The 21,475-nt window shown below is 42.0% G+C and overlaps 1 protein-coding gene across 1 annotated transcript in view; it reads right to left on the reverse strand.

Moving 5' to 3' along the window:
- Positions 1–11,258: 11,258 nt before the first annotated feature.
- DNAJC15 (DnaJ heat shock protein family (Hsp40) member C15) overlaps positions 11,259–21,475 on the reverse strand; it is a 29,370-nt gene continuing 19,153 nt past the window's right edge. The window contains exons 4-6 of the mRNA XM_070943191.1: positions 20,129–20,205; positions 16,697–16,767; positions 11,259–12,924 (exon numbers count right to left, since the gene is read on the reverse strand). Coding sequence (XP_070799292.1) covers positions 12,854–12,924; positions 16,697–16,767; positions 20,129–20,205 — 219 coding nt within the window. The 3' untranslated portion in view covers positions 11,259–12,853. The remainder of the gene's footprint in view (positions 12,925–16,696; positions 16,768–20,128; positions 20,206–21,475) is intronic.

Below are 21,475 nucleotides of genomic sequence, written 5' to 3' on the forward strand. Positions count from 1 at the left end.
CTGACTACTTAACTATTATTTTATCTTTATTATGGCCTTATTAGTAAAAAGAAAGAAAAAAGAACGAAGGAAGGAAGGAAGGAAGGAAGGAAGGAAGGAAGGAAGGAGAGAAAGAAAGAAAGAAAGAAAGAAAGAAAGAAAGAAAGAAAGAAAGAAAGAAAGAAAGAAAGAAGGGAGGGAGGGAGGGAGGGAGGGAGGGAGGGAGGGAGGGAGGGAGGGAGGGAGGGAAGGAAGGAAGGAAGGAGAGAGGAGGGATGAAAAGAAGGAAGGAAGGAGGGAGGGAGGGGGAGAAAGAAAGAAAGAAAGAAAGAAAGAAAGAAAGAAAGAAAGAAAGAAAGAAAGAAAGAAAGAAAGGAGGGAGGGAAAGAAGGAAGGAGGGAGGGAGAGAGAGAGAGAAAGAAAGAATGGAGGGAGGAAAGGAAGAATGGGAGAGAGAGAGAGAGGAGGAAGGAGGGAGGGAGGGAAAGAAAGAAAAAGAAAGAAAGGAGGGAGGGAGGGAGGGAAAGAAGGAAAAAAGGAAAAAAGGAAAGAAAGAAGGGAGGGAGGGAGGGAGGGAAAGAAGGAAAGGAAGAAAGAAAGGAAGGAAGGAAGGAAGGAAGAAGGAAGGAGGAAGGAAGGAAGTAACAAATGGAAAGAGATAGAGAGAAGGAAGGAAGGAGGGTGAAAGAAAGGAAGGAAGGAAGGAGGAAGGAAGGAAGGAAGGAAGGAAGGAAGGAAGGAAGGAAGATGATAGATAGATAGATAGATAGATAGATAGATAGATAGATAGATAGACAGACTGACTAATGAATCCCTAGTAAGAGAATTATGGTCTGTTTTCCAAACCATTAGGAAACCTAGCTTGCCATACTGAAGAGTTACAGCTTTTATTCTGGATCCTTTTTGGCTGTTGTTTGTTTGTTTTAAAATTGATTTTCACTTTGTGCCCATATTTCAACCCTCCAACTCAAGGGGCTTTACTGCAAAATATCGCCAATCAATGAAAACGCCTGTGAAATCCTCTTCAATAAAAAAAAAAGGGGGGGGGGACCATTACATTTGTCACGGGTGAGAATCGAATAAAATAACTGACTTTTAACAGCCTGCAAAAGGACATCTCCGAGGGTAACAACACCCCAAAATGATACAGGTAGTCCTCAGATTACAACAGTTCGTTTAGTGACCGTTCGAAGTTACAACGGTCCTGAGAAAAGTGACTTAGGAACGAATTTCACACTTGACCGTTGCAGCATTCCCATGATCGCGTGATCAAAACCCAGTCGCTTGACAACTGGCTCGTATTTGTGATGGTCGCAGTGTCCTGGGGTCACGTCAGGGGTGAAATCCAGCAGGTTCTGACAGGTTCTGGAGAACTGGTAGCGGAAATTTCGAGTAGTTCGGAGAACCAGCAAATATCACCTCTGGCTGGTCCCAGAGTGGGGTGAGAATGGAGATTTTGCAATATCCTTCCCCCAGGAGTAGGGAGAGAATGGGGATTTTGCAATATCCTTCCCCTGGAGTGGGGTGGGAATGGGGATTTTGCAGTATCCTTCCCCCAGGAGTGGGGCGGGAATGGGGATTTGGCAATATCCTTCCCCCAGGAATGGGGAGGGAATGGGGATTTTGCAGTATCCTTCCCCCGCCATGCCTACCAAGCCACGCCCACCAAGCCACACCACGCCCAAGCCACGCCCACAGAACCGGTAGTAAAAAAACAATTGAATTTCACCACTGGGTTACGTAATTCCCTTTTACGACCTTCCGACTTGCCAAGTCAGTGGGGGAAGCCAGCTTCACTTAACAACCGGGTTACTAACTGAACAACTGCAGTGTGTGTTTCACTTAACGCCCATGGCAAGCAAGGTCATAAAACGGGGCAAAACCCCGCTTCACTGTCTTGCTTAGCCATGGAAATTTGGGGCTTGGTTGCGATCGTAAGTCGAGGACCTCCTGTATATCCGATCCTCTTATCTAAGATTATAAACAGGGAACAGGCCGTACTGTACCCAAAAACCTGCGACTTCCACGCAAAACACGCAATATTTAATCACAAGGGATCACAAACCAGGGAAATCTGTTGGCCCTGAATTGCAGGCGAGCCGGTTCTTCACGGCCAGACGAGCTCCTTAATTGCAAATATTATTTGCGTTACTTTCCTGGTTGTGAGCAAAATCATCTTAATCACAGTTCTGGGGTTGCCAGATTCTTCTTGTGCCAGTGGGAAGCAGCCCAACACAATCACGATGTGCTTGGCGTTAACTTGATTTTAAACAAGTCATCTAGAGCAGTCTTTTCTTGTCTGACAATCAGCAGGCTGTGAGTTCGATCCTAGGTAGAGGCAGATATTTCTCTCTCTGGGCACCAGTGGTGGGTTGCCCCCGGTTCAGACCAGTTCTATAGAACCGGTAGTAAAACTGGCAGGAGGCTCCACCTACCGACCAGGACATCATCAGGAAGCTTCTGCACATGTGCGTGTGCGGTCCCGTTTCAAACCAGTAGTAAAGATAAGTAGAACCCACCCCTGCTGGGCACAATGAGAATATATCTGCTGGACAAAACTCTGCATTGGTGACAGGAAGGGCATCCGGCCAGTAAACACCAGCTCCATTCAGTTTCCCAGACTCCACCCCGCAAGGGATTATGGGGCCATTAAAAGATGATGATGTAATGCAATCTTTCCCCCAATACTTATTATCAGTTCTGCTTCCAAAGCTGAAACTGATTTAATTTTTTTTATTCTTCAAAACTTTCTTTCAAATTTGTCTTAGAGTGGCAGAGTTTGAGTCAAGAGCCTGGTGGCGCAGCAAACTAATAGCCTGTTATTATCATTCAGCTGCCTGCAATTACTGCTAGTTCGAATCTCGCCAGGCTCAAGGTCGACTCAGCCTTCCATCCTTTCTAAGGTAGGTGAAATGAGGACCCAGTTTGTGGGGGCAATAAGCTGACTTTGTATAAATATACAAAAGTATGAAGGCTATTGCTTAATGCATTGTAAGCCGCCCTGAGTCTCTGGAGAAGGGCGGCATATAAATCAAATTTAAAAAAAAAAAAGAGTCAGGACAGAGTTTGTCCTTAAAAACAGCCTGTGAACAGATCACAGGTGGGTTCTACTTACCTTTACTACCTGTTTGCAACGGGGCTGCGCATGCGCAGAAGCGTTTTGATGACGTCAGGGTCAGTTTTACTACCGGTTCTATAGAACCGGTGCGAACTGGAGACAAACCACCACTTGAACAGATTGCTCATCCAAGAAGTTTCTTCAGCTCTGACTGGATGGCGGGGAATGGAAGTCCCAATCAGAGCTGAAGAAGCTTCTTGGACGAGAAGCAAAACGTCTTCAAAGAAAACCAAGAAAGTCCAGTTGCCTCTTGAAAAAAGCGCCTTCGGGACAACCATGACCTAGAGGACTGAGAATCTCCATAGAAACTTTAAACAAGCTATGCTGGCTGGGGAATTCTGGGAGTTAAAATCCATGCGTCTTTAAAGTCACCAGTCAGAGCCATCTCCCTGCCCCCAGCAGATATTTTGTGTCCATGAAGAGAGACTGGGCCAGCTTATCTACAAAACAAAAGACCTCCAACTTCAGGGTGATAGGAATAAGATATGACCCTCCAGGACATAATAGGATTAACCCACTAGCAGCAGAGCTCACTACATTGCACAATCTCCTAAGGAAATTGCATCACCCGGCAAACTTCAACCAAACTTGGCTCAGACAAACATGACCCCACATGGCACCATGGGAGTCTGACAACAGCCAAAAGAATACATACTCTTGCACAGGAACAGGAAGTTCAAATGCAAAGCCCAAGAGAAGGTATACATACTCTTAACTCTCACCTCCATGAGGTCAGCTGCACCAGAGAACCATGTGCTTGGTGGTTCCGCTTCATCATTAAACCTCTTCTTTTAAAAAAAAAAAAAAACACCATGTTTTATTTGCAGTTTTCTTTTCACACCATACATATTTTGTGGACAAGTGTATTGACTGGGCCAAATCTTTTTTAAACAACGCTAACAATAATAATACAAATAAGTATGTATAATCCTAATCTTCCAAATTCAACAATACTATTCTCTCTTCATAATTCTTTATTATTTTCCCCATTAATTCATGTAAACATAGATAACATTTCTTTGTGCCATGTATTTGTTATCCCCTACTAAATTACTAATATTTAATATTTTAAGAATTACTCATTATTCCACCATAACTTCAATATTCCAAATGTGTAGGACTACTAATAAAGTCAAATTAAATCAATATTTAATTAGACCCCAGGAGTGTATCTCAAAATCCCCGCAATTTCTAATCCTTAATATTTTATAGGCAACTATCAGCAGCCCAGTGGTGGATTCAAATTTTTTTACTACTGGTTCTGTGGGGTGGGCGTGGCAGGGGAAGGATACTGTAAAATATTCATTCCCTCCCCACTCCAGGGGAAGGTTACTGCAAAATCCCCATTTCCTCCCGATCAGCTGGGACTCGGAAGGCAGAGAATAGATGGGGGTGGGGCCGTCAGAGATGGTATTTACCAGTTCTCCGAACTACTCAAAATTTCCACTACCGGTTCTCCAGAACTGGTCAGAACCTGTTGAAACCCACCTCTGCTATGACCCCATAGCATCTCCCGACAGCGGTTACCAGCTGGATTTCGCAAGGCTCGGCAGGGCCAGCTATTTTCCAGCCGTTCTCAGCGCAACGTCAACCGGTTATTCCATTAAACCGTCTTTCCAATCAGCCTCCATGTTTCCAGTGTTTTTCCTCCCGGCTTGGAACTGAACCAGATGGATATTTTTCCCAATGCATCCCAAGGAGCTTCTTCAGTTCTGCATCATAGTGTTGTGGCCCGTCAGCGGCCTGTGCGGATTGTAGCTGACTCTGACAGCGAGGAGGCTGGTGTGGTGTTGTGCCAGCAGCCTGTGCAGCTGGCACTCGAGTCAGACAATGAGGAGGCTGGAGAAGAAGTGGTGCCAGAGGCAGGGACTCAGCCAGGGCCTTCAGAAACTCCTGTAAGTGAAGAGGAAGAAGAGGAGGAGCCTCTTCTCAATGCACGGGCATGCAGAGCAGCCAAAAGGCAGGAGTGGCTTCTCAGGAGGAGGTCTCCTTGAGAGTAAGGCTTGGGGCTAATTGGCCACTCCCTTAGCCTATTTAAGGAGGAACACCAACTGAAGCAATTTGTAGGGAACAACTTTAGTTCATTCTCCTTCACGTCTGGATTCTCTGCAAATTGCTTCTGGGCTTTCTGCCAACCATAGTAAGATTGTGATTACTTTATCTTTGGTTTCTTGTAGGCTGTTAAGAAAGTTTATTAACAGCCTTTGTTTTGAAAAAGACTGAGCTATTTTAGTAAATTAAGTTTTGTACAAATTTTGTGTGCGCTGTGTTCTTTGGGGTCTGTAGCTGAGGGAGAGCACCTACCCTTTCCTGCACAGATGGGAATGGACCTTACAAGCAAAGGACCATGTTTCTGGACGTTTTGTTTTGCAAACCCAATTCAGCCATAAGACAAGATGGGAGCTGTGGAAACATCTGTAGCCCACTACACCTTACCAAGAAGCGCATGGGATCTGAACCAACACGATACAGAAGACGCAAAGCTTCACTGCACATCCTCAGCAAATGCAGGTCACAATTGAGCATGAAAACAACTTCCAGCTGTCCTGTTTTGCAGCTGATGTGCAGCCTGTAATTCCCAGGGCCTTTTTCACGTGTCGATGTACTCTCCTGTTCCTAAGTTGGGGGGGAACAAAATTGGGGTTTGGTCTCCCAGCCGAGATGTTTTGGAGAAAATCTCACTTTTTATATTTAAAGATGGCATCAGAAGAATATTTTGTTGTTGTTGTTTTCCACTGGGGTCTTGCTTACCATATGTAGGGGCTGTTTAGGCTTCCCAAGGCACGATGCGATGGGGATTTATATCCTTGTGCTTATTTATACAGAGCGAGAAGCAGATGTGGAGATGTGTGCAGTTGTTTCCAGGGAAATAACGTTTCACTGCCATGGAAAGATCACAGCGGGCAAATTTAAAGCATTGCTGTTGTTCCTGCTGCTTTATGTCTCAAATTGGACTCACGTTGGACGTCTTAACGGCAATAACAGAATGACAGACATGGAAGGGACCTTGAAGGTCTTCTAGTCCAGCCCCCTGCTCAAGCAGGAGACTCTCTACTATTTCAGTGGGTGTCCAGTCTCTTCTTTAAAACCTCCAGTGATGGTGCAACCACAACTTCTGAAGGCAACTTCTGTTCTACTGTTTAATTGTCCTCACTGTTAGGAAGTTTCTCCTTAGTTCTAGGTTGATTAGTTTCTATCTCCTTATTTCTAGATTAAATCTCCTCTTGATCAGGTTCCATCTGTTGTTCCTTGTCTTGCCTTCTGGTGCTTTGGAGAATAGATTGGCCCCCTCTTCTTTGGGGCAGCCCCTCAAATATTAGAAGACTGATATCATGTCACTCTTAGTCCTCCTCTTCTCTTCGCTAGACTAGACATACCCAATTCCCGCAACCGTTCTTCATATGTTTTATCCTTCAGCAGTGGTGGGATTCAAATAATTTAACAACCAGCTCTCTGCCCTAATGACCAGCTGGGTAGGCGTGGCTCGGTGATCATGTGACCGTGTGGGCGTGGCCAACTCAAAATCACTCATGTCGATGCGTGCTTCGCCTTAGCTGTTACAATGTAATAAGGGTTAACCAGAGAGGCAGTTTCTGTAAGCAAGACAATAAAGATTAGGCTAGAAATAACACCAGAATGTTTCCTTCCTGCCTTCCTTACAGGATTAGCCCTGTAAAGTGGGAAAAAAACAAAATAAGATTTCTTCCAACAACCGGTTCTCCTAACTGCTTAGAAAGTTAACAACCGGTTCTCCCGAAAAGGTGCAAACTGACTGAATCCCACCACTGTCCTTCAGTCCCCTAATTATCTTTGTTGCTCTTCTCGGCACTCTTTCCAGAGCCTCCACATCTTTTTTTTTTATATCATGGTGACCAAAACTGGATTCAGTTTTCCAACTGTTTGTGAAGAAGTGGACAGATTTCTACCAGAGCCTGTTTACAGGGATTCACTCATCTTCCTCTCTTTCCTTTTACCCAAATCTAGAATTCTCAACTTTACTAACTTGTCCACCAGATAAATTAAGCCACAGAGAAGGCAAAATTGTTAAGATGTGTGCAAATGGCCCTGGAGTGTGAACTCTGGATATCCATTGGAAATCTGTAACTAAACAAACTATCCCTAAAAATAAAAGCAGGAGGGGAGGAAAAAGGGGGGGAGAGAAAAAAGAGACACATTTCCTATTGTCCTGCCGTAGTGTCTATTTTTGCTAATTCAAGAGTCATCCAAGGTTGGAACTTTGCAAAAGATTTTAAGCAGTGTTCATACATATATACAGATTACATACATGGTGTCTCTTAAATTACTTATTCCTTTTAGTAGTTGCACCATCCCTTATTCCTTCTTTTATTTTATCTTCCATCCACTTATACCACCCTTCCTACACCGTATAGTATTCCGAATTTTCATCATCATTTATCTCATATGTTAGTTTACTCATCTCAGCACATTCAAATACTTTTCTGATTATATGCTCTTCCGGTGGTAGTCCCTTTTCTTTCCAATATTGTGCATATATTATTCTGGCAGCTGTAATAATATGTATAATTAGGTACCTCTTTTTTTTTTTCATATGTCCTTTTTAGTATTGCCAGGAGAAATGTTTCAGGCGCCAAATCAATGTTTTCCTCAATTATTTCTTGTGTCCATTTTCGAATTTTTTTCCCAATATTTCATCGCTTCAGGGCATGTCCACCACATATGGAAGAAGATACCCTGATGGTGGCCGCATTTCCAACAATTTGGATTTGTATTTGGGTAAATTTTTGCTAACCTTGTAGGGGCTAAATGCCACCTGTATAACATTTTGTATTGATTTTCTTTGTACGCTACTGCTCTCGTCAATTTGTAGTTCTTGTTTCAAATTATTTCCCAATCATTCAAATTTATACTATGCCCGATGATTTTTGCCCACACAATCATTTGATCTTTAACCACCTCCTCTGCCCTATCGTATTCTATTCTTGGTTTGTTTTTTTCATTTGAAAACATTTCGCTTCTCATCCAAGAAGTTTCTTTAGTTAGGTGTGAAGGGTACTTGGTCACACATCTGCTGTTTTCCCTTTCAGTATAAAACCACAGTGAAAATTGTGGTGTTTTTGAATCTTCACAGTCGGGATAGTGGTGGCTCTTAAGCTACCCAAAAATTTCTGGCAACCGGTGAATCACTTGATATTTAAAAATAGGCAACCTGAATCTGGACGTGAGAAAACTTGAAAAGTGCCTGCTCCGTTGGCTTATTAAGCTGCATTTGGCAGAGCTTAGGCAGTTGTGTCATCTCTTTTCCAGGTGACCTGGGAAATCAAGATTAGTTACTTTCTGCTTAGGAAATTAACTAGGATAACAGATTTCACAACACTTCTGGGAAAATTGTTCCTTGTTTTCACTCCTGGGAGCAACCCATAAATCTTGGCTGCTCAAAATCATGTATAAAATGTGAATGTCAAATGCAGGTTGGAAATATTGCCATCTTAGAATAGAATAACAGACTTGTAAGGGATCTTGTAGGTCATCTAATCCAACTCCCCCACTCTGCCCAAGCAAGAGACCTTACACCATTTCTGACAGATGGCAGTCCAGTCTCTTCTTGCCTTGGAAATAAATAAAAATTCGTATCAGAGAAAGAAAGAAAAAAGGAAGGAAGGAAGGGAGGGAGGGAGGGAGGGAGGGAGGGAGGGAAGGAGGGAGGGAGGGAGGGAGGAAGGAAAGAAGAAGGAAGGAAGGAAGGAAGGAAGGAAGGAAGGAAGGAAGGAAGGAAGGAAGGAAGGAAGGAAGGAAGGAAGGAAGGGAACCTTATGTTGTCCAAAGACAGAAATTAAATTTAACCCAATTTAGGATGCTTGGGTATTCATAAAGTGGCTTATTGGCTCGTTCTGGATTTTGGGATATGGTTGGTCAGTCTGGTAGATCCTCGATTGATTGGCATTGCCGGTAGGTAAGATGGGATGCATCCCAATTTGTACCCAGGAAACTAAGGAAATCAATAGAAACATGTTCACTAATTAAGTCATCTTTTTCTGTAAGAAATGTCTGTAGAACAAATTCATCGCGAATTCTGCCTGAAGGACAAACACAGTATTCCATCATTTAACTGAAGGGATGTGAACCGCGGTCTATAACCTTAAGACTCAAATTTTTCACACCTCACTTACTGGATCAATTTGTCCCCCAAAGCAATTTACACCAACCAGCAGTTTACTGATCAACCAGCAGAATTCTGTTGTGTATCTCACTCCCAGACAAACAGTTGAATGGTTTTTCTTCACTTTGCAAAATTATTGAGAAATAACTATAGCTGGGCCGTTCTCTCGTGGGAAATGGGTTTCGGTAATCGCCTCTTTTCAGTCTCTATCCACAAAGCTCTCTTTCAACTGCTGGGGTTCCCTTCAAAGGCCAGCCAGAGATGATTGCTATGCTAGGTCAAGGGGTCTCCAAAATTGGCAACTTTTTAAGTTGTGTGGACTTCAGCACCCAGAATTCTTCAGCCGGCTGGGGAATTCTGGGAGTTGAAGTCCACACAACTTAAAAAGTTGCCAGGTTTGGAGACCTGTGTTTTAGATTTTTAAAGGATTAATTTGCAAGGCTGGAGGTAAAGCACATCTGGCTGCTTATTTATTCCATTTCCATTCCACACTGCTCGAGGGCAATATTCAGACTGGGTAAGAAGGAAATTTCGGACGTTTTGAGTGGGGTAATTCTGGATTTGAAGGATTTTTGATGTGGTGGGAGGACTCCGTGGCCACGATGATCCTGAAATAAGAAGAGCTCAGAGGACCATCTTCATTGTGAAGGTCAGAAGTTATTATCAGGCATAAAAGAATCTATCCCAGTCTCTCTCCCCGGTTTCCCTAAAAATAAGACCCAACCAGAAAATAAGCCCTAGCATTTTTCAGGATGCTCATAATATAAGCCCTACCCCCAAAAATAAGCCCATTAAGATCATCAGCACACGGAGGCATTTAATAACTCTATTTCCCCCCAAAATAAGACCTAACCGGAAAATAAGCCATAATGCGTCTTTTGGAACAAAAATTAATATAAGACCCGGTCTTATTTGGGGGGAAATACGGTATGTATGTATGTATGTATGTATGTATGTATGTATGTATGTATCTGTCTGTTTATCTATCTATCTATTTGTCTATCTAACTTCATCATCTCTCTCTCTCTCTCTCCCTCTTGCAGTAATTAAAGAAAGAAAAAACCCATTTCCAGGCATCTTTTGATTTTATTTGCCAAGTGAAGACACTTTGAGGACTCAGCTGTATTTTACCAGACACCAAAGCTTGTGACCAGGAGTTCTTTTGCAGTTCATCAACTGCAGGCCCAGATATGGCAACACCACCATAATCACAACTCCAATAGCACACCGTAAGCACCCCCTGTCAAAATGCTGTGTTTCCGGAGTAGTCCAACTATCAGAAATATGGGGAACTGCCACCCCCGTTGCTAGCAACACGACGGCTTCCCAGATGTAAGTTCAGGGTGTCACCTTGACGGCGTGAACTCAAAGCAACGCACGTTTGCCTTGTCAGGTAATTGAGGCCTCTCGAACATTACCACTCTAAGCCAGCTCTATAATTTTAATATTTTGCCTTCTGCAAAGAAAGGAATTTTGACTCCGCTTGACGGCCGTTAAAAGGAATTGCAAATTTTGTTCGGTTTCAACCGACTCGCTTTTATTTCAGTAGAAAATTTGCATTTAATTTTCCTTTTTTTTTTTTTTTGTCCTTGACTGTTAGCAAACAACCTTGGTCATCAATTGTAGTGGAAAGGCTGAATATAGTTTTAATAAATCAGGTGTCTTTCTGTCGTAAAATGACATGAACGCTCTAAATCAGTGATGGCTAACCTTTTTGCCGTTGTGTGCCAAAAGCGGGGGGAGCGTGCGTGTGTAAACCCATAATTCAATTTTCCCCACCCCCGCGCATGCACGCACAACCTCCCCCCCCGCGCTTCCCCTGCTTTTGGCACATGATGGCACAGTGGGCCCTCCCCAGGCTCCAGAGGCTTTCTAGGAGCCTGGGGAGGGTGAAAACAGCCTTCCCACCGCCCCGGAGGCCCTCTGGAGGCCCGAAACAGCCTATTTCCTGACTTCCAGTGGGCCTGGAAGGCCCGAAAAGCAGTTGGCTGGCGCGCGTATGCCCGCTGGAGCTGAGCAACGCTCGCATTCCCAAAGATACGGCTCTGCATGCCACCTGTGGCACATGTGCCATCAGTTCGCCATCACGGCTCTAAATTAATGCCACCATTCCTTGCTTTGCTTTGGCCGTTTCTTATTTTCAAAACCTCGTACAAAAATGCGCCTTCGCTTTTAGGGTTGGGACTCCTTCTCACAACTCGTGTTGGGAGAGGTTAAAACTAATTAAATCAACCTTTGGAGAATAACTGGACAGCCTTTAAAGCTTATCCTAATTTAAACAGGGACCTAATTCATAAACTAAGCAGGGCTGAAAAACACAAGGTTTTACGGCAACCTTGAGGCGGAAGAATGAAATATGCCTTGCACAAATAGGCATAATAAATTCAGTTGGAAACAAAGAGGCAAATATATATATATATATTCACGTGTAACAGAAGGTCATTTAGATCACAAAGTGGAATGTCGGAAGGGCAACAATTTTTATATACATTTGTTTCCATTTTTACCTCAGCTTTTGACATACCGTTTCCCTCAACAGGAGCAAGGATTCAACGGGGGAATTTGCAGCTCGCGTCGTCTCGCACAATCGAGCGAAAATAAATATTTTCATGGCTTACTAGAGCAATTTTGCTTTGGGGGAAAGGAAGGCAGATCACACGGAGATAACGGAACGGTTTTTTTCCCCCGTTACACCTGCCTCATTAGTGAAAGTCAATCAAACCTTTTCATTGAACATGTCAAATTTGTACCCTTCGCTGAAGGGAGGACACCTTTTTATCCAAGTTGAGACCTCGGGACCGAGACCAAAAATGTGCCACCAGAAAAAAGTCACTGGAGAGCGAAAACATCTAACGAATAGAAATATCTTTAAAATATTTAAAATTTAATAATAAGACAGGTAGCTTAGGTAAAAGAGGAGTTGCTCACTTCTCTGAGATGGGGTAAATTCACATGTCTAAAGCATCCATTTCTTAATTTTCAAGGTGGACTAGGAGTTCAAATTTGGACACTATAATCATTATAATCTACAGAGTGGTGCGGTGGCCTAGAGGTGGAGTTCTCGCCTCACAATCCGGAGGTTGTGAGTTCGATCCTAGGTAGAGGCAGATATTTCTCTCTCTGGGCACACTGAGAATATATCTGCTGAACAAAACTCCACATTGACGACAGGAAGGGCATCCGGCCAGTAAAAACTCAGCTCCATTCAGTTGCCCATACTCTACCTCGCACAGGATTATGGGTTATTAAAAGATGATGAATCATTATAATCTACAACGCTTCTGGTTTTTCAAAGGAAACAAAAGCCTTTTTTTTTTTGGCTGCCAAAAAACTGAAAACCTGGATTTGACATATTAAAAGAGGATATCAATCCTAACTTTTTCTGCATTGCGGTTTTACACTTCCAGGATAATATTCCCCCTGAGGCCCTCATTTATGATGAGTTTTGAAGCGTGGAGCCTGGATTTGAGTATGAACTCCCTGAAACGCCGTCTTCAAATCTGCTGAAACTTTATTAAACAAGCCCAAAGTTTGGTTTCTGTGCTGTGGTTCCCCTACAAATGGGAAAGGAAGAAGTTTTTGTGTGGCCTCTAAAAAGTTTCTGAGGTGAAAATCTCTTAATTTTTCCTGCTTGATTCCAGCAGATCCTTGGCTTCGTTGATTTTGGTTGCCAGATATGGAGATCCACCTTAGAAGGACAAAAACGAGAGAAATCAGAGAAGAAATCAGACGCTGGAACCTAACCTAATAATACTATGGTTATTAGTTGTGGCAAAGAGATTTTATATACAGGTAGTCCTCGACTTATGGCCACAATTGAGCCCAGAATTTCATGTTGCTAAGTGAGACACTTGTCAAGGGAGTTTGGTCCCGTTTTACGACTTCTTTGCCACATTTCTTAAGCGAATCACTGCCATTGTTAATTTAGTCACATGGTCATTAAGCGATTGCAGTGTCCTGGGGTCACGTGATCCCCTTTTATGACCTTCTGACAAGCAATGCCAATGGGGAAGGCAAGATTCACTGAACGACCGGGTCACACACACACACACACACACACACACACACAGATGGTGCGGTGGCCTAGAGGTGGAGCTCTTGCCTCACAATCAGGAGGCTGTGAGTTCGATCCTAGATAGAGGCAGATATTTCTCTCTCTGGGCACAATGAGAATATATCTGCCGAACAAAACTCCACACTGGTGACAGGAAGGGCATCTGGCCAGTAAAACACTCTGCTAGCTCCATTCAGTTGCCCAGACTCCATCCCACATGGGATTATGGGGTCATTAATAGATGATGATACACACATACACAGAGAGAGAGAGAGAGACAGACAGACAGACAGACAGACAGACAGACATATACAGATATACATACCTACCTAAATACACACACACACACACATATTCAGAATTTGTCCTGCCACACCAGTTTATCGCCGTTCAGGTAAGAGCAGACCAACGTCCAACCACAGGCAAGGTGAGACCTCTTGACCTTCCTTATTTATTTTCTGACAGCACCGAAAACCCCACCTGGGGGGCGGGGGGAGGGGAGATTCTGTTTGAATATCCTTTTGTCTGAGGAAAAAAAGGATGTGCACGGAGGGCTTGCGTCTTGCATGAACCAGCCAGGAACGTCAGACAAAAACTCCCTAAGTCTCCAACGCCGTAGCTTCCTTCCAGTCCATCTAACCATTTGATTACAATTCAGTAGTCTGGAATCTGGAGTTTTTCTTTTTTCCTGTTTTTTAACTTCTTCCCCAAGTGACAACCATCTCCCTCTTTCTGCCGAAAACGTTTGAAAACTCCGCTGTTTGTGAGTTTGCCCTGCAGTAACACCCACCCACCCCCGTCAGCGAGAAAGTGTCACCCGCCACCGAATGTCACAAACCGCCTTTCCTAAGCATCTGTTCAGGGGAAACAACGCAGGGAGAAAGAAGGGAGCACCACTAATCAATGTTAGACCTGGTTTAGATGAAATGTGCAGTTATATCTATCTATCTATCTATCTATCTATCTATCTATCTATCTATCTATCTATCTATCTATCTATCTCTAAAGTTGATGATGAAGGGAGGAGAACTTGTGGCTCAGAGGTTAATACAACTGCCTAACATGCAGGCAGCCCAAGTTCAAATCTGAGTAAGGGTATGGCTATCTGATGAGAGCTAAATAGCTTGAAATAGATCTATACTAGTCTCCCTTTATTTCTTTATCAGCGAAATATAAATTTGGTATACACACATATACACACACATACATACATACATACATACACACATATGTATGTATGTATTTGTGTGTATATATATATATATGTGTATGTACTCATACATTTGTATGTGTGTATTTATGTGTGTGTAATATATATATATGTGTGTGTGTGTGTGTGTGTAGTTTTCTTGCAGGTGTTTAATTACTCAACTGCTAACACCGATGATGTTATCTAGTCAGGTAAGGAAATGTCTACAAGAAAACCCAAAGGTGCTTTTTCAAGACGCAACTGGACTTTCTTGTTTTTCCTTGAAGGCGTTTCCCTTCTCCTCCAAGAAGCTTCTTCGGTTCTGCCAGAATGGTGGAGAACGGAAGGATTTATATTCATCTGGTCGTTAGGATTCCCTCTGAGAGTCATTGAGGCCACTTGGACAGATGAACAGATAAAACTTCCAAGTGGCCTCAATGACTCTCAGAGGGAGCACTAACGACCAGATGAATATAAATCCTTCCGTTCTCCACCCTTCAGGCAAACAGAAGAAGCTTCTCGGATGAGAAGCGAAACCTCTTCAAGGAAGAACAAAGAAAATACAGCTGCCTCTTGAAAAAGCACCTTTTTCAACCATGACCTGGATGACAGGGAATCACCATAGACGTCTAGAAGAAAATAACCAAGCTCAGAGAGCACCAAGGATCCCATAGATATAATTCCTCAGTTGTAAAGAAATAAAAAGACAAGGCTCCAGAGCAGGGGTGGGTTCTAAATTTTTTTACTACCGGTTCTGTGGGCGTGGCTTATTTTGTGGGTGTGGCTTGGAGGTCATGTGACTAGGTGGGCGTGGCTAGCTGGTCAGAGTCATTTCTGGAAGGTCCTCGCACTTACGACCCGACTCATTTGTTTGCTTTTAACACTGATCAGCTGTAGGGCGGCCCTTTGAAGCCCCGCGGCAAGAGTTTAAAGAGTTTTTTTCCCTCTAGTCATCAGCTGGGACTCAGGAGGCAGCAATAGGTTGGGGGTGGGACCAAATAAAAGGTAAGAATAACGTGGGGGGGGAGGGCGGGGGGGAGAACCAGTTCGGTGATGTCATATTGTCACCGCTACCGGCTCGGCTGAACCGGACCAAACCAGGAGGAACCCATTACTGCTCCAGAGATATTAAATCTAATCAGCAAAATCCACTCTCTGCATCCTACATTGTACTGCACTTAACTGGAAGACAGCCTCTTTAAAACAACTAGACATAAGTCCCTCACTCAGCCCAGGAGATCTCACAGTATCTAAGCGTGCCACATTAAGCCAGAGTGGCATTATTTAGATCATCGTTTAATGAAACTCATCATTGTTTACATCCAAATTGATTTTCGTCTGTGCCTGCACCAAGCCCAACTCATACAAAACTCCCAATAATGTCATTTATTAAATCAGCACCATCGGCAAAATGCACCTTTCACCCTAATGAGGTCAGAATTAATTTTATATTCCTGAAATGAAAAGGAACAGACAATAAATCTGTCAGCCCGATATGGAAAAAAAACAACCCTTCACTCCCCCCTTTTTTCGGGCTTTTTAAATACTGAGTAACTCTCACCCATCTGTTGTTTCGAAGTGCAGAGTACATCAATGAACATATGGTCTTCCTTTTCAACCAGCTGTAGTGTAGTTAAAGTTATAATAAGAGCTTTTGGGGGAGGGGAGATCTGTTTGCATTAAAAACTTGGCTCATTAAAGCATCTGTGACAAGCTATAGAGTCCTTCGCAGCACTAAAAACTAATACAAATGTGTCATTTTATAACACATTTCTCAAAAAAAATAAAATAAATAAAATAAATCTCCCCCTTATTTATGGCTGTAAAGATTCTGCTAAAATAAACTACATTATTTTTCCAAACCTAAGTTTGATGTATCCAATTCTGGAACTTCGGTACCTGACAGCTACCCTGTTTCCCCGAAAATAAGACACAACCGGAAAATAAGCCCTAATGCATCTTTTGGAGCAAAAATTAATATAAGACTCGGTCTTATTTTCGGGGAAACACGGTAGTTAGGGCTACAATTTTGTAAATGACCCCAAAGACAGCCATTTTTAATTTAGAAGGCTAAATCTGTTTTATTCAAGCATTTTAGCAAATGTTTTAAGGTTTGCTTTGAAATGGGGTGCATTTCAAGAGAGAGAGGGTGGGGGGAGGGAGGGGGGGGTTGGATGTCACCGAGCCAACAAATATTGATTGAAACATAAAACATACCTTTATCTGGGTGGTTCAGAATCATGATTTTCCGGTGAGCATTTCTAATCTTGGCCTTGCCAGCAGATGGACTGTAAAATATATATTTAGGGCGCTTAGCATAAATCAGGAGTCTTGCCAGCGGAAAACTAGCAAATTTGCATTGCTTCAGAAAACATACAATTCTAGAGGTCTTTGCCATCTGGTGGTGAAAGAGAGTACTACACCTTTCAAGAATTTTTTTTTTAAAAAAAACTTGGGTGAATAGAATAGAATAGAATAGAATAGAATAGAATAGAATAGAATAGAATAGAATAGAATAGAATAGAATAGAATAGAATAGAATAGAATAGAATAGAGAATGGAATGGAATATTTGGGATATTTTAATAGTCAACTGCACAATAGGGAAATTTCTATGTGCTCCATTTTTTTCTTGAATGATTTCTGTGTTACATTTAAATCTGTGTACATTTTAAATACTATCAGAGTTAATATTCTAAATTAATATATAAAACATGTATTAACCATTTGCTCATGCTTCCTTTCTGTTTTCTACAACCTCTTTGGCCGAAAAAATGCTTTTAATTTTTTTTTTAAAAAAAGCCTCTGATGTTCACGCAGCTCAGCTGGGATCATCAGAGGCTTTTAAAAGCATTTTAGAAAAAATGCTTTTAAAAGCCTCTGATGATGCCAGCTGACTTGCCTGATCATCAGAGGCTTTTAAAAGAAAAAAAGCCTCTGCCAATCAGGCAACTCAGCTGGGATCGTCAGAGCCTTTTAAAAGCATTTTTTTACAACCTCTTCGCCGAATTTCAGATTTCACCACTGGTTTAAACGCCATCGTTTTATTTTGTAACATACCTTGAATAACGGATCCAAAAGACAGTGTATAAAAAGATGCAAATTTAACTGTGCAGGTGGTTCTCGACTTTACAACTACAATTGAGCTCAATCCTTCCCCTTGCTAAGCGAGACAGTTGTGGAATTAGCTTTGCCCCATTTTACGACCTTCCTTGCCACAGTCATTAAAGCTAATCACTGCCGTTATTAAGGTTAGTAACACAGTTGTTGAGTTACTCTGGCTTCTCCATTGACTTGGCTTGTTAGAAGGTTGCAAAGCTCCCCCCCCCCCCCCGGGACACTATGACCATCATAAATAGAGTCAGTTGCCAAGCATCTGAATTTTGATCACCTGACCCCAGCGATGAGGCAATGGTTATAAGTGTGAAAAATGACCGTAAGTTCAATTCTTTCATTGCCGCTATAACTTTAAACAGCCGCTAAATGAAATGAATGTCAAGGACCGCCTGTGATCCCTTTTCCATCTCAATTCCTCTTGTACCTGCTTCAATGCTACTATTTTAGTTTGTGGCATATCTTGAATAACAGGTTCAAAAGACACTGTATAAAAAGACACAAACTTAACTGGCTTTCCAAAGTGCAGGAGGACAGCTATAAAACGGCATTTATTTTTCGAAGGCCCCAGAGCTGTCGAGCAGCGGTTAAATTCCGCACTGGTATCTCTTTCAGATAAATCTTCTTTTCAAGGCAAAAGGTTTACCTCTTGGTATTTAACTCCAGACAAGTTGGCAAGAGTGTATAAAGGTATTTCACATGAAAGGTTGGAAATGCAAATGTAAAGAAGGAAGGGACCTTTTATCATTTATGGTGGACGTGTGATAAAGCAAAGAAATATTGGGAGTATAAGGATGCATATCCTAATGCAGAAAATTCCTAAAGTGAACATAAAGAGAAAACCAGAGACTTTTCTTTTGGGCTTCATGGAAAAAATATAATATATGTGGGTATGTACATATTTATTTATTGATTTATTGATTTAGCCATGTTTATGCAGTGTAAGAGCCTTGGTGGTGCAGCAGACTAATGCGCTGTTAAGTAACACCAGCTGCCTGCAATTACTGCGAGTTCGAATCTCACCAGGCTCAAGGTTGAGTCAGCCTTCCATCCTTCCGAGGTAGGTAAGCCGCCCTGAGTCTCCAGAGAAGGGCGGCATATAAATCGAACCAATAAATAAATAAATAAATAAATAAAATTGGAGATGGTGACCCTTTAAGAGCTGTATGCACTGAAATTTCATGTTTAATGTATGCCAATTAGTGTACATTCAAAGTGACAATAAAGTTATTCTATTCTTATTCCTGTATAGTCAAGGCTCTGGTTTTCCCAGTTGCAATGGATGGCTGTGAACGTTGGACCATAAGGAAGGCTGAGGGCCAAAGAATGGAGGCCTTGGAACTCTGGTGCTGGAGAAGACTCCTGCGAGTCCCTTGGACTGCAAGGCGATCAAGCCGGTCTCCTAGAGGAGATCAACCCTGACTGCTCTTTAGAAGGCCAGATCCTGAAGATGAAACTCAAAATACTTTGGCCACCTAATGAGAAGGAAGGAAGGACTCCCTGGAGAAGAGCCTCATGCTGGGAACGATGGAAGGCAAAAGAAGAAGGGGATGGCAGAGAATGAGGTGTCTGGATGGAGTCACTGAAGCAGTCGGCGTGAGCTTCAATGGACTCGGGAGGATGGTAGAGGACAAGAAGGCCTGGAGAAACGTGGTCCATGGGATCGTGGTGGGTCAGACATGACTTCGCAACTAACAACAACAAAATTCCTATTCCTATTCCTATTCCTATTCCATTCCATTCCATTCCATTTTATATTCTATATTCTATATTCTACATTCTACATTCTAAATATTCTGTTCTGTTCTGTTCTGTTGTTCTGTTCTGTTCTATTCTATTCTATTCTATTCTATTCTATTCTATTCTATTCTATTTTCTATTCTATTCTATTCTATTCTACTCTACTCTACTCTACTCTACTCTACTCTACTCTACTCTACTCTACTCTACTCTTCATTCCAATATTCTACTCAACTCAACTCTACTCTACTCTAGTCTATCCTAAAAGACTTTGAAAAAAATTGGAACTTTGATGTTATATATGTTGACAGTAGAAGATTACTTTATGCACAAAAATGGAAGGACATTTTGATCCCCAAAATGGACGAAGGGCTGCAGAAGATGATGGAGTTGGCAGAGATGAACTAAATTGGCTGCTTTGATCCAAGAAAAAAAATAAATAAATACTTTTATTCCTACTTGGAAACCGCTTCTGGACTTTGTGCTTGAGGTGGGGAAAAAAAAGTGAAATGTTGATTTTGGGTTTGACCGATTAGATAGATTTACGGTTCTAAAAACTAAAAAATTGTTTTAAACTATTATGTCAAATTAAAAAGTTGAGCTTTGATGTTATTATCTTATTCTCCTGCACCAAAGGGAGTCAGAAGTCAATGCCTTTTCTTACTTTCTCCCCCTTCTTTTCCACACTTTTTCCTTCCCTATTTTTCCTACTATTTGCTATTTGTATTTTTTGTATGTTACAAGATAAACTAATAAAAATCGTTCATTTAAAAAAAAAAAAAGACAAAAGGCTTACCTTATGCCTAAAATAAGACTAGCTTCCCGAACATTCATTTTCGATTCGAATCCGCCTTTGTAATACGAAGAAACGGTCTGTGAATAAAATAAAAGGGGAATTTTAGAGGGAACACAAGAGCATCAAAACCATCGCAAGGACAGAATTCTGCTCCGAAGCAACGAAATGGCGGTTCCAGAATAATAATCAGAAACCACCACGTTCTGCAGAAAGAAGCAGGAAGCCTAGATTTATATTTGGAAAAAGCAGCAGAGTTAAAAATTAAATAACTTTACCTGGAGCGGCGTGTCCTCCAATCTCCAAGTTGGCCATCTGGGGCTGCTAATTAGGTTGGTTTTTTTAAATAAAAAAAAGCCCCAAAACAACATAGACTAAAGTTTGCATCCTGCCGTCAGCCTTCGGCAAAGAGAGGCAAAAACAGGATGTGGGAATAACCACAAAAGAATATTTTATTTGACCCATGGCAGCAGGTATTGGAAAAGAGGGAGCAGCCTATTTAAAGTATCTAAAGTCCTTGGTTTACGATTGTAACTGAGACCAGAAATCTCATCATTAAGTGTGCGTGTGTGTGTGTGTGTGTATTTATTTAACTTATATCCCATCATATCTTTACTGGTTGTCTAGCAGAGACAATAAAATATTCTATTATGTTCTATTCTATTCCATTCCATTCATTTTCTATTCCATTCTTCATTCCTCTTATTCTATCCTATCCTATCTTATCCTATCCCATTCCATATTTTCTGTTGTTCTGTTCCGTTCCGTTCCGTTCCATTCCATTCCATTCCATTCCATATTTTCTGTTCTGTTCTATTCTATTTCATTCCATTCCATATTTTCTGTTCTGTTCTCTATCCTATTATTTTTTAAATTATTTTTTATTATTATTCATTTTATTATTCATATTTCTATGCCGCCCACTCTCTCTCTGGGCGGCTTACACCAAAAACAGTCTACTAAATAGCATATTGCCCCCCAACAATCTGGGTCCTCATTTTACCCACCTCGGAAGGATGGAAGGCTGAGTCAACCTTGAGCCGGTGAGATTTGATCTGCTGAACTAGCAGTCAGCTGAAGTAGCTGCAGTACTGCACTCTAACCACTGTGCCACCTTGGCTCTATCCTTTCCTCTCCTCTCCTCTCCTCTCCTCTCCTCTCCTCTCCTCTCCTCTCCTCTCCTCTCCTCTCCTCTCCTCTCCTCTCCTCTCCTCTCCCATTCCATTCCATTCCATTCCATTCCATTCCATATTTTCTGTTCTGTTCTGTTTGTTCTGTTATTCTATTCTATTCTATTCTATTCTATTCTATTCTATTCTATTCTATTCTATTCTATTCTATTCTATTCTA

The sequence above is a fragment of the Pituophis catenifer genome, unplaced genomic scaffold (assembly GCF_029215685.1).
Source record: "Pituophis catenifer annectens isolate HBS135680 unplaced genomic scaffold, rPitCat1.0.hap2 SCAF_4, whole genome shotgun sequence".
Taxonomy (NCBI): domain Eukaryota; kingdom Metazoa; phylum Chordata; class Lepidosauria; order Squamata; family Colubridae; genus Pituophis; species Pituophis catenifer.